This window comes from Neophocaena asiaeorientalis, unplaced genomic scaffold, assembly GCF_003031525.2.
Source record: "Neophocaena asiaeorientalis asiaeorientalis breed wild unplaced genomic scaffold, Neophocaena_asiaeorientalis_V1.1 scaffold396, whole genome shotgun sequence".
NCBI lineage: Eukaryota > Metazoa > Chordata > Mammalia > Artiodactyla > Phocoenidae > Neophocaena > Neophocaena asiaeorientalis.
Window position 1 is genome coordinate 3,812,704 of NW_020172455.1, and position 26,607 is coordinate 3,839,310.

A 26,607-nucleotide genomic window follows, 5' to 3' on the forward strand; every position below is an offset into this window, starting at 1 on the left:
GAATATTCAGGAGACAGCATATCATCTCTGATATTAGACTAGAGTTAATATATTTAACAGCAAGAAATTGGAGCTGCACTACAAAGAGAGGCCCCAAAATGAATTTTTATACTAAAAAACCAGACACATTTATATCTGATCATATATTATGAAAATGAGATGATATTTTTTCCCATTAGAAAAATTCTGCTTACATTACACTAATTACAATACAGGGCAGTAATACTTACAATGATAAGAATATCAGGTTTAATATTAGGAATTTCAGCTGCCATTAAGTGTCTATCTTCTTGTCTTGAGAAATCACCTGTGTACAAAAGCTGTGAAAAAGATAAAGCCAGAAAGTTAGGATTTTGGAAGGCTTCGTTTTACTACTCTCTTTAGCTCATAAATTCTTTTATTTATTTTTGGCTGCGTTGGATCTTTGTTGCTGCACGCAGGCTTTCTCTAGTTGCAGCGAGCGAGGGCTACTCTTCTCTGCGGTGCACAGGCTTCTCACTGCGGTGGCTTCTCTTGTTGTGGAGCATGGGCTCTAGGCGCGCAGGCTTCAGTAGTTGCAGCACGTGGGCTCAGTAGTTGTGGCTCATGGGCTCCAGAGCACAGGCTCAGTAGTTGTGGCACACGGGCTTAGTTGCTCCGTAGCATGTGGTTATCTTCCCGGACCAGGGCTCAAACCCGTGTCCCCTGTGTTGTAAGGCAGATTCTTTACCACTGGACCACCAGGGAAGTCCCAAACTGATATCTTTTAAAAGCAATTGCTAAGTACTTCTTGAGTAGCTTCAATCCACTGAACAGGAAAGTAGAGATCATCCAATTCAGAGACCTATTTATTTAGGTCTTCTTTAATTTCTCTCAGCAGTATTTTTTTTTTATTGGTCAAAAGACTTTATACTCCATTAATATCTAAAAGGACAATTACTGAGTTCCATTTTACTTTCAATATCTTCAGATCCTCTCTGTGTTACACTTCTGCCATTAGTCTTTACGTTCTGAAAGTAATGGGAGTTTCATGCCATTTCTAACAGATCATTCAAGTAAAACCAATTATAAAATTACTCCTGTCTACCAGCTTCCCTGATCACTTTGTTTTTATTTTTTTGCCACTTCTTGCCAAAGTTTATTTTTTTAACATCTTTATTGGAGTATAATCACTTTACAATGGTGTGTTAGTTTCTGCTGTATAACAAAGTGAATCAGCTATACATATACATATATCCCCATATCTCCTCCCTCTTGTGTCTCCCTCCCACCCTCCCTATCCTACCCCTCTAGGTGGTCACAAGGCACTGAGCTGATCTCCCTGTGCTATGCAGCTGCTTCCCACTAGCTATCTATTTTACATTTGGTGGTGTATATATGTCCATGCTACTCTCTCACTTCGTCCCAGCTTACCGTTCCCCCCCTCATGTCCTCAAGTCCATTCTCTCTGTCTGTATTCTTGTCCTGTCCCTAGGTTCATCGGAACCATTTTTTTGTTTGTTTGAGATTCCATATATATGTGTTAGCATATGGTTTTTGTTTTTCTCTTACTTCACTCTGTATGACAGACTCTAGATCCATCCATCTCACTACAGATAACTCAATTTCGCTTCTTTTTATGGCTGAGTAATATTCCATTGTATATATGTGCCACATGTTCTTTATCCATTCATCTGTTGATGGGACACTTAGGTTGCTTCCATGTCCTGCCTATTGTAAATAGTTCAGCTCATAAATTCCTGAAAGTGAGGTTCAATAGAAAAAAGTGGCCTATAACTGATGAATTTAGATGCAGTGCTTGTGTCTGATTCAAAATGTGTAAAGTAATTCAGTCATAAACCATCCAGTGTTTCAATTATTAAACCTAACTAATGGGAATAATATATTCCAAGAATCAGCCCACAAAGATAACCTCCATATTAATGAACTTGAGACATATGCTCAATATCTTAGAGAAAAAGGTCATGATGATGAGGAAAGAAATCTACTGAGGTATATGGAAAACCTATCCAGATAGAAGATAAAATCCTATCTCCAACAAATTTCATCAAATTTGAAATGTGACTTTAGATTTGCATTTGTGCTGTTCTCTGTGCTTTTGGGCAAGCAGCAAGAATAGATGGTTTAGCAGTACGCAGCACAAGTCACTGTGTAAAAATTTCAAACAATGAGCAGCTACAAAAAGTTTAGAATACTATTACACTATAGCACTGGTTCCCAACTCTGGTTGCACAGAAGAATCACCTAGAGGGAATTCCCTGGCAGTCCAGTGGTTAGAACTGCATGCTTTCACTGCCGAAGGCCTGGGTTCAACCCCTGGTCGGGGAACTAAGATCCCACAAGCCTTGCCATGAGGCCAAAAAAAAAAAAGTCACCCAGAGAACTTAAAAATAAAAGGCCAAGGTCATTCTCTCAGATTCACTGGTATTTTATTTTTAAATTTTATTTCTGTAAGATTTCATTTATTTTTGGCTGTGCTGGATCTTCGTTGCTGCGTGTGGCTTTCTCTAGTTGCGGCGAGCAGGGGCTACTCTTCGTTGCAGTGCACGGGCTTCTCATTGTGGTGGCTTCTCTTGTTGTGGAGCACAGGCTCTAGGCGGACGGGCTTCAGTAGTTGCGGCACGCGGACTCAGTAGTTGTAGCTCACGGGCTTTAGAGCGTAGGCTCAGCAGTTGTGGCACATGGGCTTAGTTGCTCTGCGGCACGTGGGATCTTCACGGACCAGGGATGGAACCCGTGTCCCCTGCATTGGCAGGCGGATTCTTAACCACTGCGCCACCAGGGAAGTCCTTCACCTGTATTTTAGAAAGCTTCCTAAGTGATTCTAATGTGCAGCCAGAGTTGAGAACTGGTGCACAAGTGAGTCCTGAAATCCATTAGTCCACCTACGTTTTTCTCAAGTTTTTCAAGACTTCCATCAATCTTTTTCATCAAAGATGGTTGGAAAGATCCTTTCTGATTAACCTCTTTCACTCACGCAGTCTACCCTCTTTAGGGGTTTATATGTGAATCCCAGAATATCAAGAGGACATGAACGCCAAAACGCATTTCAATGTTAAATGCATGCAGCCACAAAGAAGGCTCTTCCCTAAAGAGCTTTCAGTTTTCTAGGGACACTGAAAAGGAATTAATCCTACGGTAACATGAGGGGACTTTACTGAGATGCTTATCGTTCTCTTTTCTTAATCATGATTAGAGAATTATTATCATGGGGGTATGAACTATGATATTTACAAGGAAAAAGTATCAACTTAATTTTATCTTATGTTTCAGTGTTTTGACACTTTGCTAGTCTTAGGGAATATTCTTTAAAGCCCTGCACTGATTTCTTGTGAGCAGGAAATTCCCGAGCTAGAGCGTACCTTCACGCCCGCGATCTCAATCATGAACATGGCAGCTCCCAGGACATGGCCTGCGTGGTAACACCAAAACTTGATTCCTGCAACTTCCTTCACTTCATGAAAGTTGATGGTTTCAATTTTGTCCATGCTCTCTTCCAAATCTGTCTCAGTATATAGCATGTCGTCTGCTGATATATTACTAAATTTTTAAAGATGCCAACAACAAAAATTAACGGTAAGATTTTACAAGTCTTTGAACTCAAAGAAATTATCTGTGGATGACATATCCACGTATTTCTTAAAATTATATTGTACATATTATGCTATTTAGAATCTCTTGGACCTTTTGTGTATTTTTTTTTACTCTGCTATTATAATAAAAATGTTCAGTGTGTGTAGCTATAAAGCATGATTTTAAGCAAAGCACAAACAGTAAATTAAGGCAAAGTACTCTTTAGGCTAGTACTTCTCAACCTTTCTTCCTGCCCCAACACTCTTGCGAGATAAACTCACTCACATACATTGAACCATGCAGAGTTTTTCACTCTGGGATGTGAAAAGATTTCTCTAAAAGAGAAAAGGTCGTGTTAGAAAGTCTAACATAACTGTTCTCCTGAAAATTATGCTAACGTACTTCCAAAAAAGCAAGAGAGAGTAGGGGTTAAGGACACACACTCTGGAGCCAGATTGCTTGGGTCCAAATCCCAGCCTTGTCTCTTACTGTGACCATCACAGGCAAATTACCTAACCTCTCTGTGCCTCAGTCTCATCATCTGTAAAATGGGATTCACGACAGAACCTACATCATGAGGTCGATATGAAGATTAAATGAGTTAACATATATTAAGAACTGAGGGCTGTGCCTGGCACATGGTAAGCTTTAAGTGTTAACCAGTATAATTATTACTAAGGATAACTGTTCCATTCTTCTGTATTTATATAGAAGAATAACAAATCGCATCTTAGCTACCCTTGGAATATACATATTAAACAGTAAACTTCTGAAGGCTCATCATTTGTGCTATAGGTATCATAAAAATCCTTCAAACTTTCTGGTAAAGGAGTAGATTTTCCTCTTGCAACTGGAGAAAACTTCCCCAGAGAACTTTTTCAATGAAGATAGTCAATTTCCTTAGATCAAATCATCCAAAAAAAGATTTCAGTATACAGCATTGTAAAACATATTTTGTTTTAAATTTTAATAAAATTATGAAATTCTATTTATAGAATATTGCTATCATACCTTATAGCTCACCTACATTGCAAAGATTTAAAAGGATGCAAAAACGACATAAAGACTTTAAGGCCAAGGGGGTGTTGGGGACACAATAGGTATTTGATGAGTTGTTATGACGAATGACTAAATTAACGACAGCCTTGTGGACAGAAAGAAAACACCGCATCTCAAAACACAAAGTGGGCTACATCTGGAACCGTATGTACTGTGTAGAACCACGGGCATGTATAAATCTAAAAAAGTAATTTACCTAACTTTGACATAATCTGAAAGAAGCCATCTATAAATAGCTTTTGTGGCATGAGTCATAAATGTTCTTCCTTTGAAACTTGTCTTCTGTAGAAACCAGGGCAAAGCTCCACAGTGATCCAAATGGAAACTTAAAAAGAAACAAAGGGCTTCTGTCAGTTCTTAAAATATTATCCATCATGTATTTTATGTAATAAAACTCACCGTACAGAAAAGTTCTATGTAACAATTACATACTGATACTTTCAGAACACCAAGGATAGGTATGTACAGAAGGAAGGAATAATGCATCTAGTTCTAGTGTAAGAAAAGGATATTAAAAGTATATTTTAAACATCAAAATGTAGCCAAACCTATTCTCAACAGCTAAAATTATAACAGGCGCTTTAGTCGTATAAAGTTGAAACATGTCACTGTTTATATGTGAAGTTCCCACAGAACAATGTGACAACACAGTGGCCTCAGGAGATATTCTGCAAAAGAGCTTTCTTGGTCTTAAGTTTCACAAGGATCCAAGGCATATGTTACCTTCTTCTCACTCTAGAAATGGGAAAGTAAGTTTTTCATAGTAACCTTCTCTCACCTATGAGGATGATATGGTGTGCTGTCTTAGACTTAGATGTCTGCAACATAATTCCTAGTATAAAATACTCTTAAAACACCAGAATCTTAAAATCTGGCAAAGAATGATCTTTACGGTAAAAGTCCTTGAAAAACAGTGTCCTTAATAAAGAAAAAAACCTTACTGACTAATTAGTAGGAGATCAATCTCAGCTGGGTCAATTAAATCGATGTAAGGAAGAGCATCCATTCCTTCTAGGCCTGGGTGGATCCCACAGTCCAACTGAAAGAAATAGAAAAAAAGATCATAATTTCCTCCACATTATATTAAAATTCATTCAACAAATAGACAATAATTATAACTGATCCATCACACCATACATAATCAGGATGGACTCTATACACGTGGGAAGCATTTGGAATGCAATTCTTATTAAATGGGCAAATACGCCATTACCTCTAACTTTCCAAACAAATTTAACTGTAGCTCACATTCAGAGTCATAGGACACAAAATACAAGACATCTTCTTTCCAGCTACTTTTTGTAGGCACTATAACAACGAATGAACTCTTTTTCAAGAACTTTAATATCAGAAATGGTGAACATTTTTAAAGTTTATAGATTCGCTACTACAGATGCAACTATTGTGAGAAGACAATGATTAGAAACTGGAAACTTCCCTGATCAGGGCAATTTAAGTATTAGAAGGCAAAATCTGAAGAGTCAGTCATTAAGGGGTTATATCCTCATTTTGGTCATATCCTATCAATTAATACAATAAATGACTAAAGAGATGACCGTGTCTGCCATACGCCCGTTCTTTTAAGAGTGGGAGAAACAGAGGAATGGGACCAAAGGACCACGATAAGCCACTGCACCGCCTTCCTAATGAGGACCAGGGAGACCAGCTCTTCTAGTCCCTCCACCTCTCAGTCAAGGAAATGGGCTGAGGAGAGACTGACTTGCCCAAGGCCAGGTATCCTAGTGCTAACTTAGGTTCCTAAGCTGCCAGACCAGGGCCCTACTGTCACACCACACGGGGGTGGCTGGAGCTCTACATGTGTTCAGGTGGCCAGTTTCTTGGGGTCTCCCACTGGTGGTGGGGCAGTTAGGTTGGCCAGACCTTCAGGAATGGAAGAGGGACTTTGAAGATACAAAAGATCAGGAGATCCAGTTGACAATTTTACAAACTTAGAATATATTTTCTCAGTTTACTTTATGTTTTGTCAAATTACTAAGTGGAAGGTGTACTAGTTTTCCACATTAGCATTTTACACAGACGACCTATACCAACTATGACATTATTCTGGGAGCTAAACAGATAACTACTGAACTAGAAAAAACTACCGAGCTAGAAAAGACCTAACACCCGAGGCAGACAGGAACATACTGTTAACCGGACTACAAAATAATAATTACCATTATTTTTCTTCCTTTGAACTCCAGAATAATACATGATCTTCCCACTTCTTGCCCAGCTCCACTGTAAACATTCAAAGGAAGAAATAAAAATGATTGAAAAACAATCAAAGTAAAGCCCAATAAATTCAAACTTTTTTACAACTTAAACTATGTTCCATCTGATGCCAGCACTCACTTGAGGCAGATAAAAGTTCCACAAAGTTACAAAGATAGCAAAGAACAGCATCAATGTGGGAAAAGATGAAAAATGACCTTTGGGAGTTCAGGGATCTTTCAGTTGTTAAAATTGTGAGAGAAGCTGGTATAGATCTGAGAAGCCCAAAGGTTAAATCCAACCTTCTGAATGTTACGGTTAAACTGTGATGTATTCAACATGTAAACTAGCAGTGATTCAGATTATTTAATAAGACTCTCGAATTAGCACTGAAGTAAAAACCCATCAGCACTTAAAAATTCTTTCATTTTCTTTAAGATGAAAATATGCATTTACCAAATAGCTTAAATTTAAATAGACTTATCTTATTCCTACCTGTGAATCTCATTCCCTTTTCCTTCTACTTTCTGTTGTTTCAGTATATTTGATACCAAGTATTTCAAATTAATTTCCTTTCTTCTTAAATTAATGAAACAGCCTTGCTTTCCAATTCCCGTAAGACTTTAGGTTAAACTTCGCCTGCTTTTCCAATCCCTCCCCTTCTCTGACTGCCTCTCCCCAACCATTCTAGCTCATGACTCACCCACTCATTCAAGATCAAGCAGGTTTTTGTTTTGTGTGTGGCTGCACTGTGAGGCTTTCAGGATCTTAGTTCCCTGACCAGGGATTGAACCCGGGGCCACGGCAGTGGGAGCACAGAGTCCTAACCACTGGCAGCTTCTATTTGCCAAGCACTGTATTAAGTGCCTAGAATACGGAAAGGCCTAATACCAAGACGCTGAGCTCAAGGAACGCATAGGCTACCAGGAGACAGACATGAGGTGGATGCGTCCTCAAACTGAGATCCTACTCCAGAGCAGGACAAAGAAAATCAGACCACCACCGTGCTACTGTGAATTCCTGGCCTTCCACTTTGACTGGTCCTCTGCGCTCCCTCTTCAGTGTCCCTAGCTCAGTTTTCTCTTACAGTCAGTGTGGTAACTATTTCAACCTTTCCCCCCGTTCCTAAATTTTCCAACCCTCTATCCTAACTCTTCACTCGAGGCACGGCTTTCTCTGCATCAAAAAATTGTACAGTTCAGCTGTCAATTTCCTCAACTTACCAACCCACCCGCATCTTCCTCTCCTTCCATTTCTCCTGCAACAGAGAACAGACCTCTCTCTCTAAGGCTAATCCTTTCACCATGGTTCTACACGCCGCACACTCTCTCCTTCTGAGGAACTGACCCCTGCCTGCTACATCATTGGCTTTTCCCTCACCGACCGCATTTAAACATGCCACAGTCACGCTCAACCCCAAATGAAAATCCCTTAATTCTCATCTCCTTTAGTCTCTCCCTGTCCGCTTCCTAAAAGCTGCGTACACTCTCTGCCTCTATTTCCTCACCTCCACTCACTCAACTCACTGCAATATGGCTTTTTACCAACCGTTCTTCTGAAACTCTCCCTGCAGAACAGCTCTTTGTTGCTAAGCGCAAACAGCCCCTTTCAGTTCTTATCTCACTGTTCTCCCGGCAGCATGTCATCCCTCCTGCTCCGTCCCTCTCCAAGCTTAGTTTCACTGACTTCACGCTTTCATCCTGTCCTACTGGTTTTCCGCCTTAGTTTCCTTTGCTCAGCTGCCTCTGCCCATCCGTCAAATGCTGTTATTCCAAGGATTCTCTCCTTGGTCATCTTCTCAGTCTTCCTGATCTCCATTGTCACATTTTTAACATGCTGAGGACCTCCAAATTTGTATCTGTAGCCAGATTGTCCTCCTGAATTCCAGACCTCTAACAGTCAGTCACCTGGCATTGGTATCTCTCCCGGGACATCCACAGGCACCTTATATTCAAACATGCCAAACAAGTTTACACCTCAGGTCCCTTGCCCTTGCTCTTCTTTCTTTCTGGAATGCTCTGCCCTCAGATATTGACATAATTGGCTCCTGTGTATCATTTGGGTCTCAGTTCAAATGTCACCCCCTCATCTGCCCTTCACAACATTCTATAATGACACTTAAAACTACATGAAGTTATTGTATCTACTTCTTTGTGGCTTTTCTAACTATTAAAATGAGAGTTCCATAACAGCAGAGACGTTGTCTATTTCATTCACTGATGTATAGCTAGCTACACTGCCTGACACGCAGTAAACCTCAAGAAATACCTATTGTGGGAATTCCCTCGTGGTCCAGTGGTTAGGACTCTGTGCTTTCACTACTGAGGGCATGGGTGCAATCTCTGGTCGGAGAACTAAGATCCCACAAACCGCAGCGCGGCCAGGAAAAAAAAAAAAAAAAGAATTAAAGAAATACCTATTGAATGAGTAAAAACTCCCAAATTATGAACCTTGGAAACATGATGCTAAGCGAAAGAAGCCAGTAACAAAAGGTTACATGTTGTAACCCATTTATATGAAATGTCCAAAAGAAGATAATCTGTAGAAATGGAAAGTAGATTAGTAGTGGCCTAGGGCTGGGGAAGTTGGAGGTAAATGGATATATAAGGGCTTCTTTTCGGAATGATGAAAATGTTCTGGAATTAGACAGTGGTGATAGTTGTAAAACTCTGTATATATTAAAACCCATTGAACTGTACACTTTAAATGAGTGTGCTGATGTGAATTCAATCTCAATAAGGCTGTTATAAAACAATAAAACTCCCAAATTTACTCCAGACCTGCCCCATCTCCTGTACTCCTGGAGTGAATAACACAGCCACTTACCAGCTGTCGTACCTAGGAGTCCGTGCCATCCTAACACTCCTCTCTACACTGCCTTTCCCCCAACAACGGCCCCTTACAATACATCTGATCGGTTACAAAGTTCTGAAGATTTCACTTCTTTACTGTCTTAAACCTCTCTCTGTCCAATCCACTGCTGCTCATTTCAGTCATCCCAAGCTCTCACTGCTTCATCACTTGGTTTATTTCAATTCATCCCACTGGATTCTCTCCACTTAATCCACCCTATTTTTTTTTCTTTTGGCCGTATCACGCGGCATGCAGGATCTTAGCTCCTCCAACCAGGGTTGGAGCCTGTGTCCCCTGTCGTGGAAGTCTTAACCGCTGGACCGCCAGGGAAGTCCCTTGTTCCACCCTTTTATTCATTTGCTACACTGCTGCCAGGAGCATCTTCGATCTTCCTCAAACATAATTTCCATCACATCCCATCCTTGCTTAAGATCCTTCCTTGGCTTTCTATCACTGGTGATAAAGACCCCAAATCCTTACACAATGTCCTTCATAAGCTGGACCCTGACAGCCTCTACCATCTCATCTGCTAATCTTCTAGCCGCAGCCATGGGGAGACTGGCCACAAACAGAACCCTCTCATTTTCACACGTGCCACTTCCTCGGCCTGGAGCATCCTCGCCCACACTTCAGCTGTCTTTAATTCCTACTCCTTCTTTAGGCCTCAGCTCGTATCATAATTTCCAGGATGCATGAGGTGGCATGCTCATCTCCGCTGGAAATCCCTTTTGCACTCTCACGGCCTTAGTGCAATGCCTATCTGTACTCTTACAGTAGTCACCACTGACTGAGCACCTACCGTGAGCTTTACTCTGCACAGTTAAGTACTGCTATACTATTTCCACATGAGGAAATGGGTTCAGTGAGGTTGCTGTCCTACCAATCGATAGTGTACAGATAGGACTTCAGGTCTGACCCCAAAGTGATGGTCTGCTATTCCTCCAAACTATCTTTCCGGTACTTTTCATGGGGCGCTGCAGCTCCCTCCAAAAGGGTGAATCCAGTTAACTCAGCCCTCCGCCTTATTTGTATCCCTAGTGCCCAGTGTGGCCTTGACACTTGCTCAGTGTTTGCTGAGCACAGGTGTGAACTGAGCAGCGGCAAACTTGGGGCACGTCCCCAGTAGGTGCTCAAGGAGTCCTTACTAAATGAACATGTAAAGGAAATATTTCTGCCTTTTGAAAAAGGCACGTGTTCATGTGGTGCTGACTCATTTCTAACAGTGAGCATGTTTGTGGATTCTAGCTGCTCACTTACAGAATAAGTTCCTCCACATTTATATTTCCCTTTCCAAGCAGCAGTCCAGATCTGTAAGGTGCTTCTCTGACAGAAGGCCATTTCCAGTGAAAGGCCAGCCCTCTCCTGGTCAGTCAGGGGCTGAGATTTTGTCCTTAACACCTCGGCTTTTTCTTCCCTCCTTATTCTCCCAGAGTTGGAGCTCTGAATGGAGCTCACAGCGAGTCCCTAATTTACTTCCTTTCCCATCTTGGCAAATACCAAGCTCTGGAAGTAACAGGTTAGCTCTTCCTCGCACTGCCACAGCCTTATCCAGGTCCTCCTCTCATCCTGCCATGCTCGGCGTCACCGGTTCCCTCAGAGCTTGCCACTCTTTGGCGAACAAGAAAGCGCCCAGCGGCCCCACAGACCTTCTTTCCCCGCCCCCCAACTCCACATACTCTCCTCCCTTGGAAAAAGCAAAATCCCATGAAACCGAGCAGGCCCCTTCCTATCCACAGTTCTCCAAAGCCCTGCATCCGGAGGCCTGGCCCGCAACTGCGGACCAAGGGACCAAGGGCCGACTGCAGAGGCGCGCCGGCTGCGGCCGACTGAAGAGCCCAACCACCCAGGTACCCTCCTCGCCTCACAACCCGTGGCTTCATTCCCTCTCGCTGGTCCCTTACAGGGGTCGGATCAGCAGCTGGTCACTCTCTTCTGCGGGAATCGCAGACATCTGCCTGCAAACGGGGACGAGGAACAGGTTGCGGGAAGCTTTCTAAATTGGAAGAGCAGCCACAGGGAACCCAGAAGGATGGTCGCCGTCCACCGAGAGCACAACTTCCGGCGCCCGGGCGTCAGCCACCCTAGGCTCCTCCCTTTAACTTCCGGTCGTAGAACAAGGTCGGTCCGGGCACCGGGGGCGGGGTCAGGGCTGCGCCTGCGCGAGGCTTCGGAGGCGGGCCCCGGCGGGCGGTGCCACTGGCCTCGAAAAGCGGGCGCTGGTTTTTGACACAGAGTGGCTGCCGCGGCTCGGGCTGCCTAGGCTGTGGGTGTCTGACCCCGACCGCAGTCGGCGTTGAGGTGAGAGCCCGGCCCTCGCCGCGCTTGGGCTGAGCCTGGCCGGGAACGCGGGTCCCGACGGCGGCTCCGGTGGGGAGGCCCGCGGCGGGGCGGATGGGTGGGGCCGCGGGGGCCAAGGTCTCCACCGGGATCCGCCTTCCCTGGGTGGGGGACCCAGGCCCCGAGGCGGCGCGGGCCCGGGCCTGCGGGAGGAGGCAGTGCCCCGGTGCCGATTCCTGTCTGGGGTGGGACTGCAGCTCCGGTGACGACGGGTGTGGCATGTGGCGTGTGTCTGGGTCCGGTCGGAAGGGAGATGGAGTGAGAGCATCCGCGGGGCTGCTCCCCACGTTCCTCATGTCAGGCTCTGATTTGAGGGGCGATGGAGAGCGTTCACTTTTTGTGCGGGATCCTGTTGGTTCCTCCACGCGTCGTGGCTGTTTCCCCGCAGCGTGGGTCCGGGATTGCGTCCGTTTTGTTTACTGTCACCGGCACGTGGCAGGCGCTCCCGACAGGAGCTGGGCGGGGTCTGGAAAGAGCTTTGGAGCCAACTCTACCAAGGTTCCAAACTTGGCCCCATGCATTACCAGCCTGGTGGCCTTGGGCAAGCTGCTTCATCAACTTTGCACTTTGGCTGCCTCATTGGAAAGGGGCTGTAATACTGCAACCTTGCTGGTCAGTGGAGAGGGTCAGAGGTATACACAGATGGCATAAGGGTGTGTGTGTATGTGAGTGTATAAAACATATCACCTGGCACTGGGTGGCAGATGGTAGGTGCTCAGGACGTGGGAGTTGTCATCTGGATGTTATCTCACAAGAAGTTTCTCCGGTTCATTAAGCATGGCCTCTGCCAGGCTGTAGCAGGCATCGGATATACGGAGCTGACCTAGCCCTGGTCTCTGATGAGCTCACAGTTCTGAGTGAGATAGTTACAAGTAGACAGTAGCTAACTAATGCTGAGATCAGGGTATAAACTCAAGCTGTGGAAGACCCATCCCGTAGCCCAACCTGAGGCTTTCTAGAAGAGAAGCCTGAACTGAGTCTTGGAAGGTGACTGGTTAGCCAAATAAATAGAAGGTGGAAGAGCATTCTAAGCAGAGGGAATGGCAGGAGCAAAGTGTGGAAACAGGGAGCTGAGTGCATGCTGAGAACCGCAAGCCAGTTTGCCTGCATTCCTTACAGATTAATTGAGTGTGAAACTGGTTGTGGACGATGAGACTAGGGGTCCACACGAGCCCGGTCATGGAGGACCTTGCGTGTCCTGGCAAAGAGCCTGACTTCAGTCTCTAACTTTGAGGAGGCAACAAAAGATTTGAAGCAGGTTAAATGGCATCTGACTTGAGTTTTAAAGAAATCATTTCAGCTGGAGCTTGATGACAGAATTGAAGCGGCAAGGAGTCCAGCTGGGACTGATACCGACCAGGGTTCTTGGCCTTCCCAATCAGTAGAAATGGATAAGAGGCCAGTCCAGAAATTCAGGCAGGGCTTGACTGGGGCTCCTGCAGCTGCAGGAGGGGAGCGAAAACAAGTAACAGGTTCCCTTGCTCGCTCCTCCCCGCCAAAAGGGGCCAGAGCGGTGGGAGGCGGGCGAGCTCGTTCCTTATGTGGGGTGAGGGTAGGGGTGTGTCCAGGGGTCGGGCGGAGGGGCGGCTGAGGTGTTTCGCCCACCCCCTGGCGGGGTTGAGCGCAGGGGGCACGCGCAGGACCCTGCTTTGGCTCTCTGCTCTTCAGAAGTGGTAGTTGGGGTTTTTTTGGTCTTTTTGTGTTTTGTTGTCCAGAGTTTGCCCCAACTGCACGTGCATGCACGCAGCTATTTTTAGTTCCTTTATAGTTTCTTTGTATCTGTTACTCGAGAAGACGTTAGTCCACTTGCAATCACTGCAGCAAAGGGTCCCAGGTCCCAGTCTGTCTCAGGACAAGGTCCCTCACCCTTGAAATATCTCCTGATGGCTTTTGAATTCCTTACATTGTATTCCAGACTTTGTGCATTTTTATGGGTTAAGGGTCCATTGCTTTCATCACATAATGAAAAAGTGTTTCTGTATAGCCGTAGTCTAGGATGATGCAGGCCCTGTTTAGAGACATGGATGAGGGAACTCTTCAGGTGGTATAATCAGTGCATCTTGGACTTGGCTGGATGTGAGGGCTGGAGGACAGAGAGGAGTCGGTGATTTCCTGGTTTCTACCAGAAATAATGGCATTTATTGAAAGGGAGAGGAGAGGGGCAGCTGTGGAGGGGAAGAGGATGGGTTCTGCTTTAGGCCTTTTGGCCTTTGATGAGTCTGTGGAACATCCAAGTGACAGTATCTTCGGTCTCATTTTTATGCACGAATGATTTAGAGACAAGAATGACTTGCTTAATTAAGAACATGCGTCAAAATAGTGGCAGATATCAGAGGTTTTCATAAATGCATTTCCCCTTCAGCTCCTAGATGATGATGGAAAGAAAGTCTTGAGGAGTTGCAAAGCCCTTATTAAGTAGTGATTTTCGAATCGTTCTAGTATTCCAGGGGTTTGCAGAGAGGCTTCAGGATTTCATAACAATACTATCAAATTTTTAAAAATCATATTTAAAATTGTTATATATATATATATATATAGTACTTATATATACTTAGAATGTAATGTGCTTAAATATGCTATCCACTGGCCCTCTAGCCCATCATTGCGGTATTTTATGCTGCCAGGTTAGCCCAGCTCTGTGCAGACCGTGGAATAAGGCCGTCTTGCCTCTCCTTCTAACTGAGGAGTATCCTGTGATGGCAGGGCTCTCGTTTGCAGCGAATTATCTACGGAAGCCTTCTAAGCAGGCCCCCTCTTTTTACTCTTGTCCTGTGCAACTAGTTCCCTACCCAGCAGCCAGTCATCTTTCTAAAACAGAAATCTGATCATATCACCTGACTGCTTTTTTAAAACCCTCTGAGTCTTCCTGTGAAACCCAGAACAAAACCCCAGCTTTCCCTGTGGCCTGCAAGACACTCTCCCTCCTCCTCCTATTCTTAGTCATATTGGCCTCTCACCGGTCTGTGCGTCAGAGGACGTCCACTCTCTTCTCCTCCACGTTCACGGCTGCCCCCCACTTCCCTCAGGGCTTAACTCTCGCTCCCTCAGAACATCTTTTTCTGTCTAAAATCGTCCCCCCTTCCTTTGATCACTATCTCCTTAAGTTGCTTTAGTTCCCCCCGTAGCAATTATTGTTTCCAAATAATGTGTTTTATATTTGGTTTTCCTGTTGGTCTGTCTACCCCCTCTAAAAATGAGCTCCCTGAGGTCAGGGGCTTTTTCTGTCTTATTCACTGGTATATCTCCAGCACCTGGTAGGTGCTCACTGGCTACTCAGGAACGAATGAATGAATCACATGTTCTCGTTACTCCACAAATGAAGCAGAAATATAGAAATAAGTTGGCTGATGGGGCTGATTAAAAAGCTTGGGCTCAAGTGAAGTTTTGGGTCAGTGGCCTAAGGTCAGATGCTAGTGAGTGGATTTGGCGGGGGTGGCCCTCCAGATTCAATGGGAAAAACTGTGTGTTGGAGAGGGGCATGCATTGACCACCCCGTGATTTACTCATTCTTTTCCTTCATCAGGTCCCTTGTTTTTCTGACAAGAATTGACCATGTTGGAATGAAAGGAAGCTATCTGTGCAGACTGCTGTCTGTTGAACGTTTGAAGACGATAAGATAGTGTTCGATTCTGTAGTGAGCAGGTTCCCTTGTTCCCTCTGTAGAACCAACCTTTAGGAAACATTTGTTAGGTTCTTGTACTCATAAATCCTCCTGAAAGATGGGTCACAGTTCCCTTGTCTACAGAATGCAGATTCTAACCTGTCTTCTGTAAGCCCCCTGATGGGGGGCCTAGAGCTCCAGCAGAGACCCTCAGAGGACATCTGTGTCACCAGCTTGCTGTGAGGATAAATTGAGACAGTGTGTTTGGAAGTACTTGAACTATGAAACATTGTGCAGGCTAGTTCGTAATTTTCCAAGTATAATATATGCGCTCCTATGAAATGTGCAAGGAGAAATCGAAAATTTTAAAAAAGAGATACATAAGCCTGACTCTGGGAAACTTAAGGTCACCACCTCCTTCCCTGGCCTTACTGGAACGAGATGAGAGGTAGCACCTGGCAAGGTTTTCATGTCAGCCTTTACTTAAAGATTGTTGGAGACTTGAAGAAAAATGCACATTTCCGAGATGTGTCAGCGCCTTCAGTTCTTAGCCCTGCCATTCACAGAACAGGAACCAGAGACAGTGACGTGGTTGATAAACTGATATGTCACATATTTTACTAACGTCTTGCCTTGGTTAAAGAGAAGGCAGGCACTTGAATATATTGAGAACTAGATGTTACTTCTGAACAGTGCTCTTCACACCTCCAGAGATGCCAAGAAGGTTCCTACCTTTTTGGTTTATTGGGTTAGAATCTTGTGATTCAAAAAGAGAATAAGAATGAAAAAGAATAATACCCACATTTTGTGGTCAACGGAAAATATTTATGTTTCAAGTAAAAGGAATACGCCGTGGAACTGGGAGGAATTGATGGTTTTTATTTATTTTTATTCCTATTACGTGTAAAGGGATTTAAAGTTGCTTTTCTCCATGTATCTAACCAACCCTTGTTCTTCCAGGGGGCGTGCCTCTGGATCGAGCTATGGTGGAAGATGTTTCGGAAAGGGAAGAAGCGACACAGCAGTAGCAGCTCCCAGAGCAGTGAAATCAGTACTAAGAGCAAGGTAGGGGTGATGGCATGGAGGCCGCAGTCATTAAGTGGTGAGAATTTTGTTTCTTCTAACCGATGCTGCGTGAAGGGTACTAACCCCGGCAGACCTGCTGATGTTCTTCAAACTAGAGGTTTTTCACATTCATTTTTTTGCGCTCAACACGCATTGTGCGCTTGATTTAATTTTATTTTGTTTTGGTAGATTTTCTGGAGTTCTTAACTCCGCTAACCTAGAGGGATCGGGACTTCCAGATGGTCTCTTTGAAACGCTGATTTTTAAATTGTTTATATGACAGGAATTGCAGGCACTCAGGGAGCTGGATGTCTTGAATTCTAGGGCTTGAGGTGTGTGTGCAAATTATAATTCTGTTTAGTCACGGTGAGCTAGTTGGACAGTGAGGCAAATGCCCTGGTGTGAGTGTGCGGGACCCTTCGAGTCCCAAGTCCTGGTCCACTGGGTCCGCTAGACTAGGACTAGAGAGCCTTTTTAAGTCATTTTCCACCTTTGTGAGCTCTCGGTGCCCAGTGCCAGGACTGGGTGAGGCAGGAGAGGAGCCCTCGGCTCACACGCACGGGTGCCCACCTCCGGGGCGCCTCTCACCAGCCTGTGGGCAGCGCCCTGGGTGACGACGGCCACGCCCAGGGACGGACACACGCACCACTGCCCTTCGGGAGTTTCCAGCAGGCAAGGGCAGCGGTGTTGTCACTGAGCTGTCAGCACGTAGCCAAAAGCACCAAAACCTGACCTTTATAGCAGTCCTGTGCAGTCTTAAATGGGAAAATTGACCATTTTCCTGTCAGGTTTCAGAACTCCTGAAGCTAGCTGAGGCCCACCCTGCTGTTACCTAAGTGTGAGGACCTCAGCCTGGGAATCAGGCCCAGCTTCCTGTTTTCTAGATCAGAAAGTGGATAAAGGGAGACGTACTGACCTGCGGCTCGCAGAGTAGGACCAGAGCGCGGTTTCTGATTCCTGAAGGACCTGCTGCCCCGCGCAGGTGGCGGAGGCAGGGCCAGAGAGGTGCAGGAGGGCCGCGGCCCCGGAGGGAGGTCTTACCCCGAAGTGATGGCGAGCCTCGTGCGGTTCCTAAGCAGGGTGCTGTGACTCAGATTTGTGTTCCAGGATGATGTAAGCTTCTGCCGTTATGATTCGGAACCTCAGAAAAATAGGCCAGTTTCTCCCTTCCTGTTCCTCTGTTCTGAGGGCTGTTAGGTTCTGACAACCTATTTGCTTTTCCCGTGCGGAGGGGTAATTTGAAGCACAGAACCTCACTCTGTTACACGCTTCCCAGAAGCCAGCCTGACTTTGTAACGGCATCTTAATTCCAACTCCCCTTCCGTCACCCTTTGAGTATTTAGGTTTTTTTCCGATTTGTCAGAACCACACACATTGATGTGGAACTTCTGTGTGCATACAGCTCTGCTCTTAGTTTATATTCCAAGAAGTGCCGTTATTAAGAAAGGGAAGTAAGGCTTGATACATTTTTGCATTCACCTTGATTCACTTCTTAAACATCTAAAATTTCGAGTGTACTTTTAAAATTTAATTTTGATTTGAAGTGTAAAAAAGTGATTTTTTTTTTTCTTTTTTGGCCGAGCTGCGCAGCTTGCGGGATCTTAGTACCCCGACCAGGGATTGAATCTGGGCCCCGCCAGTGAAAGTGCCAAGTTCAAACCGCTGGACTGCCAGAGAATTCCCAATAAGTGATTTGTTTAATCAGAAGTTTTTACTGTTATTTCTAAAAAATGAGAGTATGATGCGGAGGAACAAACTATACTAACATGTATGATTCATTAAATTTTGCTTAACAGATTTGTTGGTTTTTCTTTGTAATTCACATTGCAGTTATGCTCTGGTCCACCAGTCGGCCTGTGTTTACCTGTTGTAGGCCAGGTAGTAGTTGGAGTCATTGCAGATGCTGGGGTGAGAATTAGGAGACGTAGATTAGAGATCTAGGGTATTTACTAGGTGTAACCTTGGGTAAATCACTTCACCTCTCTGTGTCTCTCTGCTCATTTACTAAACAGGATGATCTTAACTCCCTGCCTGCTTTCTGCACAGGGTTCTTTGGAAATATTACAGAAGCAAGGTGTAGGTTTTCACATATGACATAAATATCAGGTATCTTATAAGGAGATACAGGTAGTGGCTCTGATTTAAACTGGGAGTGTTGACCTCACGTTTATCCAATACTGTGTGATGGCAAGAGCAGTTGGGACTGTCTTCTTTTTTGGAAGTTTGCTAAGGAATTTGTCTTTAGAAAAATCTGTCCCAGTCGATCTACCTGAATAGTTGACCTGATTTTATATGTGTTAATTCACCTGTAATAAGTCATTTGAACGTTTGGTAGAGAACTTGAGAGAAGATAGCGCTTCTAATTGCGTTTACAGTTTTTCTGTTGGTTGGTTATTTCTCAGTCTGTAGACTCCAGCCTTGGGGGGCTCTCTCGATCCAGCACGGTGGCGAGCCTCGATACGGATTCCACCAAGAGCTCAGGTACGGAGGGCGGATCATTTTGGCGAAGGCTGCTAACTGACGCTTGTGCAGTTTTGCCAGAGTAGCACAAGGAGTCCTTGAGTATTTGGGGTTTTCTTCCTCTGCTCTGCCAGAAATGGTCCAAGATCTGGTGGAACGCGGGTTGGGGTGGCGGGTGGGTGGTGAAAGACGCTGCCTTGGAGGAAACTGCTCTTAATGGTCATGGAGCAAAAACTTGTGGAAAACTTCATGGTGACAGTTTAGAAGTATCAAAATAGCTTTGTAAGAAATGGGCTGGCCGATGGTGAATTATTTTGGAATTACATTCTTCGTGGGGGTAAGACAACGTCCTGCTGATTAAAAAAAGTTAACATCAGCAGCATGTGGTAACGAGGGGAGCATGTGTCACAGGCCCTTGAAAACATTTATGCAGCCCCCAAAAGCAGCAGCTCTTCAGAAATCAAAAGGTGGTTTTTGACCCACGTGCTAGCCGGTGTCTAATTGGAAACCTACTACATTCATCTTCTTGTATAAAATCCTTGCCCTTTTCCTTTCGGGATTATAGGTGACTCTATCCATAAAAGGTGGTAGGAGTGGGAGAGAAGATGTAAAAGGGAATATAGTAGCATAAGGTCTATTGTCTTTACTTCCAGATGCTTTCAAACATTAAAAATGTGGGCATCTTTTTATTACATAAACATAATCTAAAAGTGACCACAGGGTATTCCTTTACTATTGCAGACGTTGTAAAATCCTTTGTGGTACTTTTGTACTGGCTGGATTTTACGGCACACACAGTTCTTCACCTATTACCATCTCTTTTGTAAGGGACTTCCTGTCTGGCATTATTCCATCTACATTGAAAAAAAAAATTTCTGGTCTTTTCTGACTGAATGGGAGAGGTAGATCAGGCTTCCTGAATCAGGAAAGGAATCTAAAAGTGAAAGGTAAAAAGGGAGAAGAAACCAAAAAATAATTAAATGTCATATGCATTACAAAGGTACTCAATCATTGTCAAATTGACAATTTAGTTTTCTTCTTTTTGAAGAAGAAATGAAGCTTAGTAATAATGTATTCCTTTTGAGATTTTTATATATGTAGTACATTGTGAGTCACTGAGGAAAAGGTTAGTGAAATTTTTAATTCTTTCCCATGACATCAAAAAGTTTGCATTTAAAATTTTTTAATTTTTATTAAAGGTTAACTTCTGATGACACTGTCTATTTCCTGCCTGGGGAGAGGTTGAGGATACCCTGTAATGCAGCTATTTCTTCTGAAGTCTTACTCTTACAATTTTTCTTTTCACCTTTAGGACAAAGCAACAGTAATTCAGACACCTGTGCAGAATTTCGAATAAAATACGTTGGTGCCATTGAGAAACTGAAACTCTCCGAGGGAAAAAGTCTCGAAGGGCCACTAGACCTGATAAATTATATAGATGTCGCCCAGGTAAAAAAAAAAAAGTTCAGTTTTCTCAGATTCCCGAGTGAACTCATGGCTTTGGAGAAAGATAGCACTCTTCCAGGTCTCCTCACTGCTTCTCCTGAAGCCGCGCTTTTATCACTGTTAGTTGTTACTGAGCGCTGGGGTCAGAGGAGGTACAGGGCACCTTGGATACCGAGTCGAAGAGGAGCACAGGGACACAGTCCCTTCCTTCACACAGTGCTTTTCACTTTTTCTGGGGCTGACTGAAAAAGTCCCCTTGTTTAAATGGGGAGCCGAGGGCTTCCCTGGTGGCACAGTGGTTGAGAGTCCGCCTGCCGATGCGGGGGACACGGGTTTGTGCCCCGGTCCGGGAAGATCCCACATGCCGCGGAGTGGCTGGGCCCATGAGCCATGGCCGCTGAGCCTGCGCGTCCGGAGCCTGTGCTTCGCAACGGGAGAGGCCACAACGGTGAGAGGCCCGTGCACCGCAAAAAAAAATAATAATAAAAAAATGGGGAGCCGAGTACGGTGGCTGGGTACACACCACAAGCTTATCTCTCAAAGTCTGGCAAGTCTTAGTGTATCACCGTTGAACTAGGTTCAGCTCTTTGAATAATCTAATTCATAGTGGTGTTGACCTACCATATCTATTTATTCATACCCTGTTTCCAACAAGAACTGAGGTAAGTTTCAAAAATATATCCTGGTCAAGAAGATAAAAAAATACATCACCACGAAGGAAAATTTAGTGTGAAAATTAAGACAAATCAAGGTGTCAGGTTTGTGCCTAAAGTATTGTTAAGGTCCGTACCCTTGCCAGAGTTGGGAGTGGATGAGCCAGAAGACTTAATACTGTCAACAGTTAGTAACTTGCTTCCCAAGTTTCTAGAAGATGGAATTGCTTGTCTTTGTGTTCATTAACAAAGGGATATTACTGCAATGGGAAGAGTCCCTTATCAATTTACAGTGTGCTGGTTACTATTAAGAGTATATAGTCTCTTAACTCATGGAGATGGGATCCTTAAATATACTGTTTCATATCCTCATGAAAGTGAAGGAAGTCTCCGGTGTCTCAGGGGAAATCAGCTGATCTAATCTGCCATTTAACAGACAACTGTTGGTAGTCTGGGCAAACACAATTATCCCAGCCTTTAGTTTGAAATATAAAGTCATTCCAACGTGCAAGCAACAACTAATCTAAGTAAAGTATTCTACTGAAAGATTGCTAATAATGTTTTCTCCCAAAAGTACACTAGGCTTTTCATTCTGACATGACTGCTCAATTTCTCACATCACTGTAGGAATGGGGCTTATTAGAATTCCGTTATTGACGATAGCATTGCTATTAGCCCATCTGTTGATTCTTGGAATTGATTTAACCTGCTGTGAGAAATGATTGGCAAGAGTTTACTCTTGCACGTGAGGACCCAAGAATTAAGGTAGGTGGACATGGCTCGTTTACCATGATCTCTTTAGTGCAGGCAAATGGTTCCACAGAAACACTGACCGTATGGAATATCTACTGACTGCCAGCAACATCATATTTGTTTTAGAGAAGGCAAGTTAGGCTACTTAACAGATAAAACTGGACCATCTGCTAGGGAAACCATCAGGCATCGTGTGCTGTTTTACTTGTTCTGAATAGCTCAAAATACTGACTGATATTTTTGAGAGCCGAGTAACCATTCTTCAAGCAGCGTTTACTTTTCCAAAGCCCTGGGGCGCTGGGAATACCAGACATACCCAACACCCGGCTAAGATGTAAAGCGGCTGAGAAGAATGGCTCTTGCTGCATGTTACCTGTCACTTAATGTGCTGACATGAGTATAAACTTTGAGTAAAGGGCCTTCATTTTTCTAATGTTTCTAATGTAAGTATTTATTTAAGCCTCGCTGGGATCTGTGAGGAGTATCAGTTTGTAACTGGGGTTAACAGTAAGCATGGGGTACATGGATCTGAGTTTTGGTCAAATTTGCAGACTGTAAAACAGGTCGGGGGGATATTTCTTCTGCCTCTTTGGAGAGAAATTCCTGCTGGGCTGTTGTTGTATGCCCCACATTCTTTAAAGGGTTTGGGTTTATGATGGCCAGATGCTAAAATTGACCAATCAGAATTAGGAATGAAACATAATTTTTTTAAATGTATATTATGTAATTTATTTTTACTTTAAAGCAAGATGGAAAGTTGCCTTTTGTTCCTCTGGAGGAAGAATTTATTATGGGAGTTTCCAAGTATGGCATAAAAGTATCCACGTCAGATCAGTATGTAAGTAATTTAATTAAGGGGGAAAATGTGTTTTAGGTGTTGGAGAGTTCAGGCCGGGAAGGGCCCTCTTGTAGTTAGGTCTGCTTCTGTTGGCAGAGTGGTTGGTTTGTAAACACTTCTGGCACCTGGTCTTAAAAGTGACCAATATCCTAGGGTAAATGAATAGGGGCTTTTGCTTCTGTGTGTGTAGGGCCCAAGCCAATCCCCTCCCCTCCCCCGGCTGGTCCCCTAATGCATTTTCAGCTTAGGACTCCATGCCAATTCAGAGCAGGCATCAGCTTGGAAGCTGGGCGTAGAGGACGGGATCGTGAACTTAGATCATCTCACTCCATCTTCCTAGAACTTAAGTAGGAAGGTATGATCCTAAAGGCAAATTGGCCCATAACTGAGCATCCTTGAATGTCCCTTTGGGTGAAAAATCTGTGAAACTACTTTCTGCCCGATCCATGGATGGATATGCTCAGTTTAAAACCTCATGATAGGGCTTCCCTGGTGGCGCAGTGGTTGAGAGTCCGCCTGCCGATGCAGGGGACACGGGTTCGTGCCCCGGTCCGGGAAGATCCCACATGCCGTGGAGCGGCTGGGCCCGTGAGCCATGGCCGCTGAGCCTGTGCATCCGGAGCCTGTGCTCCTCAACGGGAGAGGCCACAACAGTGAGAGGCCCGCGTACCGCAAAAAAAAAAAAAAAAAAAAAAAAACCTCATGATAAATTCGGCACAGGAAAATGCGTCATAAGAATGGAGAAGCATGTAAAATAGCACGGTCTTTCTTCTCCCTGATTTCTGCAGGATGTTTTGCATCGGCATGCTCTATATTTAATCATCCGGATGGTGTGTTATGATGATGGTCTGGGGGCAGGAAAAAGCTTGTTGGCTCTGAAGACCACAGATGCGAGCAACGAAGAATACAACCTGTGGGTTTACCAGTGCCACAGCCTGGTGAGGTTTTCAGTCTCCTTGGTTATTAGTCTAATAATTCATCAAACAAAGTGGCAAAACCAGAGACTGTTTAGTCTCTTCAAAGGCTGAAGAGATGCTCTCTGCCATGTGCCTAGCAAACACCTGGCATAACAGGAGAAATGAGTATATCAATCAGGCCCCAGGTCAGCCGGGCCAGACCTCCTGCAGGCTGTTTGTTAGGCCAGCAGATGTAAAGCTGGTGAGGGAAAGCGGTGTGTCCTCCAGGGCAGAGCCACGCCTTTCCATACCTTGTTCTGACTCGTGAGGGTCCCTCCCAAAGGCCACGGGGTCCTGTGTTACCGCGTGCACTTCCTGAGGGGCAGAGGAACACGGTGACCCAGGCAGGCCGTGTCCGGGGCTTTCCAAAACTGGTGACGTGTAGGTTTAGGAGAGGCGTTAGGAGGGTCACGTTTACTTCGGGAAGCGATTTATGAACTCTTACTGTATCTTTTCACTTAACGCAGGAACAAGCACAAGCAATCTGCAGAGTTTTATCCACTGCATTTGACTCTGTGTTGACATCTGAGAAACCCTGAATTCTGCAGTCAAGGGGAGGCAGGCTTCACGCGCAAGTTCAGCTGTTTTCCCAATAGTTCTGTTTTCACTCTGCGGTGGTGGTGAACTATTTTGGAAACGTGAGCGATCCCTGGCTCTGGATTTTCTGAAGAGACGCAATATATAAAATACCAGTCGTTTGTTTTTCTATTAAAACGTGTCTTATTTAACAGTGAGTTAACGCTCAGTGAAGTTACCTACCTACTGGGACTAAAAAAGCAACGTCATTTGTCGCCTTTAAACACAAATAAGCTTAATAACCTTGACGTGTCGCAGAAGTGCCCTCGGTGATGAATGAACATGGAGAACTTTCTGAGGATGACCAAGGCCGTCTATCCTGCGGCACCGGCAGGTGACACTGCCAACTCAAGTCACAGAGGAAAACTTTAAAAGTGTACTGTCAGGATGACACGCTGGTAAACCGCAATAATCATCTTCAGGGGAATGAGAGTAATCAAACCTTCAGAGGTTACTGCTCACGTTACAAGTCACACGCTGTAAAGAATCTCACGTTCAGTAGGCTAGTGTATCTTCTAAAGGACTGTTTTTATATATAGTGCTTTACTAAAGATTAAAAACATGAAAAACACCATGACCATTTAAAAGTATTTTATTTTTTTCCAGTCAAAGGACTAGCTAACAAGAAGAGTAAACTTATTAAACATGCTCTAATTAGGACAATGAAAATAAGAACTGATTTAGGTTATACAGTATATACAGTTGCGCTGCAACTAGACCGAAGTAATCAAGTGAATGAACTGAATATCATACATCTCAGACAGTATCCACCCTGTGGACCGTGGTACCCGCCCACCCCTTCACAGATCACACAGTAACCATTAGTCTGTGGACAGATTTCTGAGTCGCCATCCCTAGAAGTCAGATCTGATGGAGAATGGCATGCCAAATGCCAGAATCCTGCAGCTAAGTTCATGACATGTAAACTTTAAATATAAATAGATATCTACAGTGTTTTCCTTTCTCTCAGTTGCTTTTTTTTTAATTTGCAGAGAGCAAATACCTAGGAGAGGATATTAGTAGGGAAGTTAATAGAATTTCTCCTCTGGCAAGAGCAGTATTAATAACTACACAACAGCGCCACCAAGCTGTAGACTGATGTACCAGTGGGCCTGATGTACTGTAGACTGATGTACCAGTGGGCCTGATGTACTGTAGACTGATGTACCAGTGGGCCTGATGTACTGTAGACTGATGTACCAGTGGGCCTGATGTACTGTAGACTGATGTACCAGTGGGCCTGATGTACTGTAGACTGATGTACCAGTGGGCCTGATGAATCAGTTTGGGGCTGGTGTTCGAATGCTGATACGACTCAACTTCAATTCCGTACACTGCTCGCACCAAGTAGTCAAAAGGCTGATTATAAGATACAGATGTGGGAGCGCTGTATTAAAATATACATAGGAAGTGCACTGTGCGAGACATCTGTTTACTTTCTTAAACCTATGAGAGAATTAACTAAATGAAGGGTTCAAAACCAGAAATTAACCATTAGTGAAAACAGATGTAGTGCTTTTAAAGAAGACTTTAATTACAGATCTAACACATTTTTTCCCAGAACTCTGGAAGGCAGATTGCCACACAACATCATAAAACATTCCAGTTTATTCTGTCTCCCTTTATAATAACAATGAAAAAAATACAATGCAATTCAAAAAAAAAAAGCTCTATACTTACAAGAGTCTTGCATAATAAAGACAGGCTGCTTCAATCAAATGTACCATCATAACAAACACACTAACAGCATCGTCCGTCTCCTTGCTTTCCAAGCCTCTTCTTAAATTTGCTCCTTCGCTTTGGGTAGAAATCTAAGTGGTCATCATATGCCTGTTTATTCTCAAAGAGTGCCAGAATTTCCAATATACCTACCATGAGTCTTACACAATTACCAAATAGAGGTATGATAGTCAAGTTCATTAAACTAATGAATTTTTGATTTTATCATATACAACCTAATCCCTCCACCCCCAGTAGCTTAAGGATGATACGATGGACTTCAATAGTAAAACCGGGATGTTTGAGAGTATTTTATTACCTGGGACCTACAGGTTTCTGATATGCTCTTGATTACAAACAAGTGGACAGATTAAATTTCAAGACAGTGTGACTACCATTCCTGTTGGTATATTATATAAATACAAGACACTAAACTGAGTGGACATTCTCTTGGGCTAGAAAGGGAAGGCAGTGGTACACTCGGTAGGAAACAGCAAGTCTTGTGGTAATATGGCGGGGGGGGGG

General features: G+C 44.1%; 2 protein-coding genes across 4 annotated transcripts in view; one reads left to right on the top strand and one right to left on the bottom strand.

The window, feature by feature from the left end:
- CPSF3 (cleavage and polyadenylation specific factor 3) overlaps positions 1 to 11,740 on the bottom strand; it is a 42,440-nt gene extending 30,700 nt beyond the window's left edge. Inside the window, exons 1-6 of one of the 2 annotated variants that reach the window (XM_024737729.1) lie at positions 11,580 to 11,740; positions 6,789 to 6,852; positions 5,553 to 5,650; positions 4,808 to 4,936; positions 3,342 to 3,519; positions 231 to 320 (exon numbers count right to left, since the gene is read on the bottom strand). In XM_024737729.1, the coding sequence (XP_024593497.1) occupies positions 231 to 320; positions 3,342 to 3,519; positions 4,808 to 4,936; positions 5,553 to 5,650; positions 6,789 to 6,852; positions 11,580 to 11,629 (609 nt within the window). In that variant the 5' untranslated portion in view covers positions 11,630 to 11,740. Of the gene's footprint in view, positions 1 to 230; positions 321 to 3,341; positions 3,520 to 4,807; positions 4,937 to 5,552; positions 5,651 to 6,788; positions 6,853 to 11,579 lie in introns of those variants that run through there. The other variant, XM_024737730.1, reaches the window with a different exon arrangement.
- A 103-nt stretch (positions 11,741 to 11,843) lies between these two features.
- Positions 11,844 to 24,935, top strand: ITGB1BP1 (integrin subunit beta 1 binding protein 1). Of its 2 annotated transcripts, XM_024737709.1 has the most exons (7): positions 11,844 to 11,976; positions 16,577 to 16,681; positions 19,084 to 19,162; positions 20,454 to 20,590; positions 22,739 to 22,831; positions 23,620 to 23,769; positions 24,255 to 24,935. In XM_024737709.1, the coding sequence occupies exons 2-7, from the start codon at positions 16,610 to 16,612 to the stop codon at positions 24,324 to 24,326; spliced, it is 603 nt and encodes a 200-aa protein (XP_024593477.1). In that variant the 5' UTR covers positions 11,844 to 11,976; positions 16,577 to 16,609; the 3' UTR covers positions 24,327 to 24,935. The 2 variants fall into 2 exon arrangements, with proteins under 2 accessions (XP_024593477.1, XP_024593476.1); XM_024737708.1 differs by lacking the exon at positions 24,255 to 24,935 and having other exon boundaries at positions 23,620 to 23,859.
- Positions 24,936 to 26,607: the final 1,672 nt, after the last annotated feature.

What these genes read in the sequence shown, in the direction of transcription:
- ITGB1BP1 (XM_024737708.1), top strand. Translation starts at nt 16,610, where the DNA reads ATGTTTCGGAAAGGGAAGAAGCGACACAGCAGTAGCAGCTCCCAGAGC. An exon ending in AAATCAGTACTAAGAGCAAG is followed by an intron (nt 16,682 to 19,083) that starts GTAGGGGTGATG and finishes GTTATTTCTCAG; the next exon opens with TCTGTAGACTCCAGCCTTGG. An exon ending in ATTATATAGATGTCGCCCAG is followed by an intron (nt 20,591 to 22,738) that starts GTAAAAAAAAAA and finishes TTTACTTTAAAG; the next exon opens with CAAGATGGAAAGTTGCCTTT.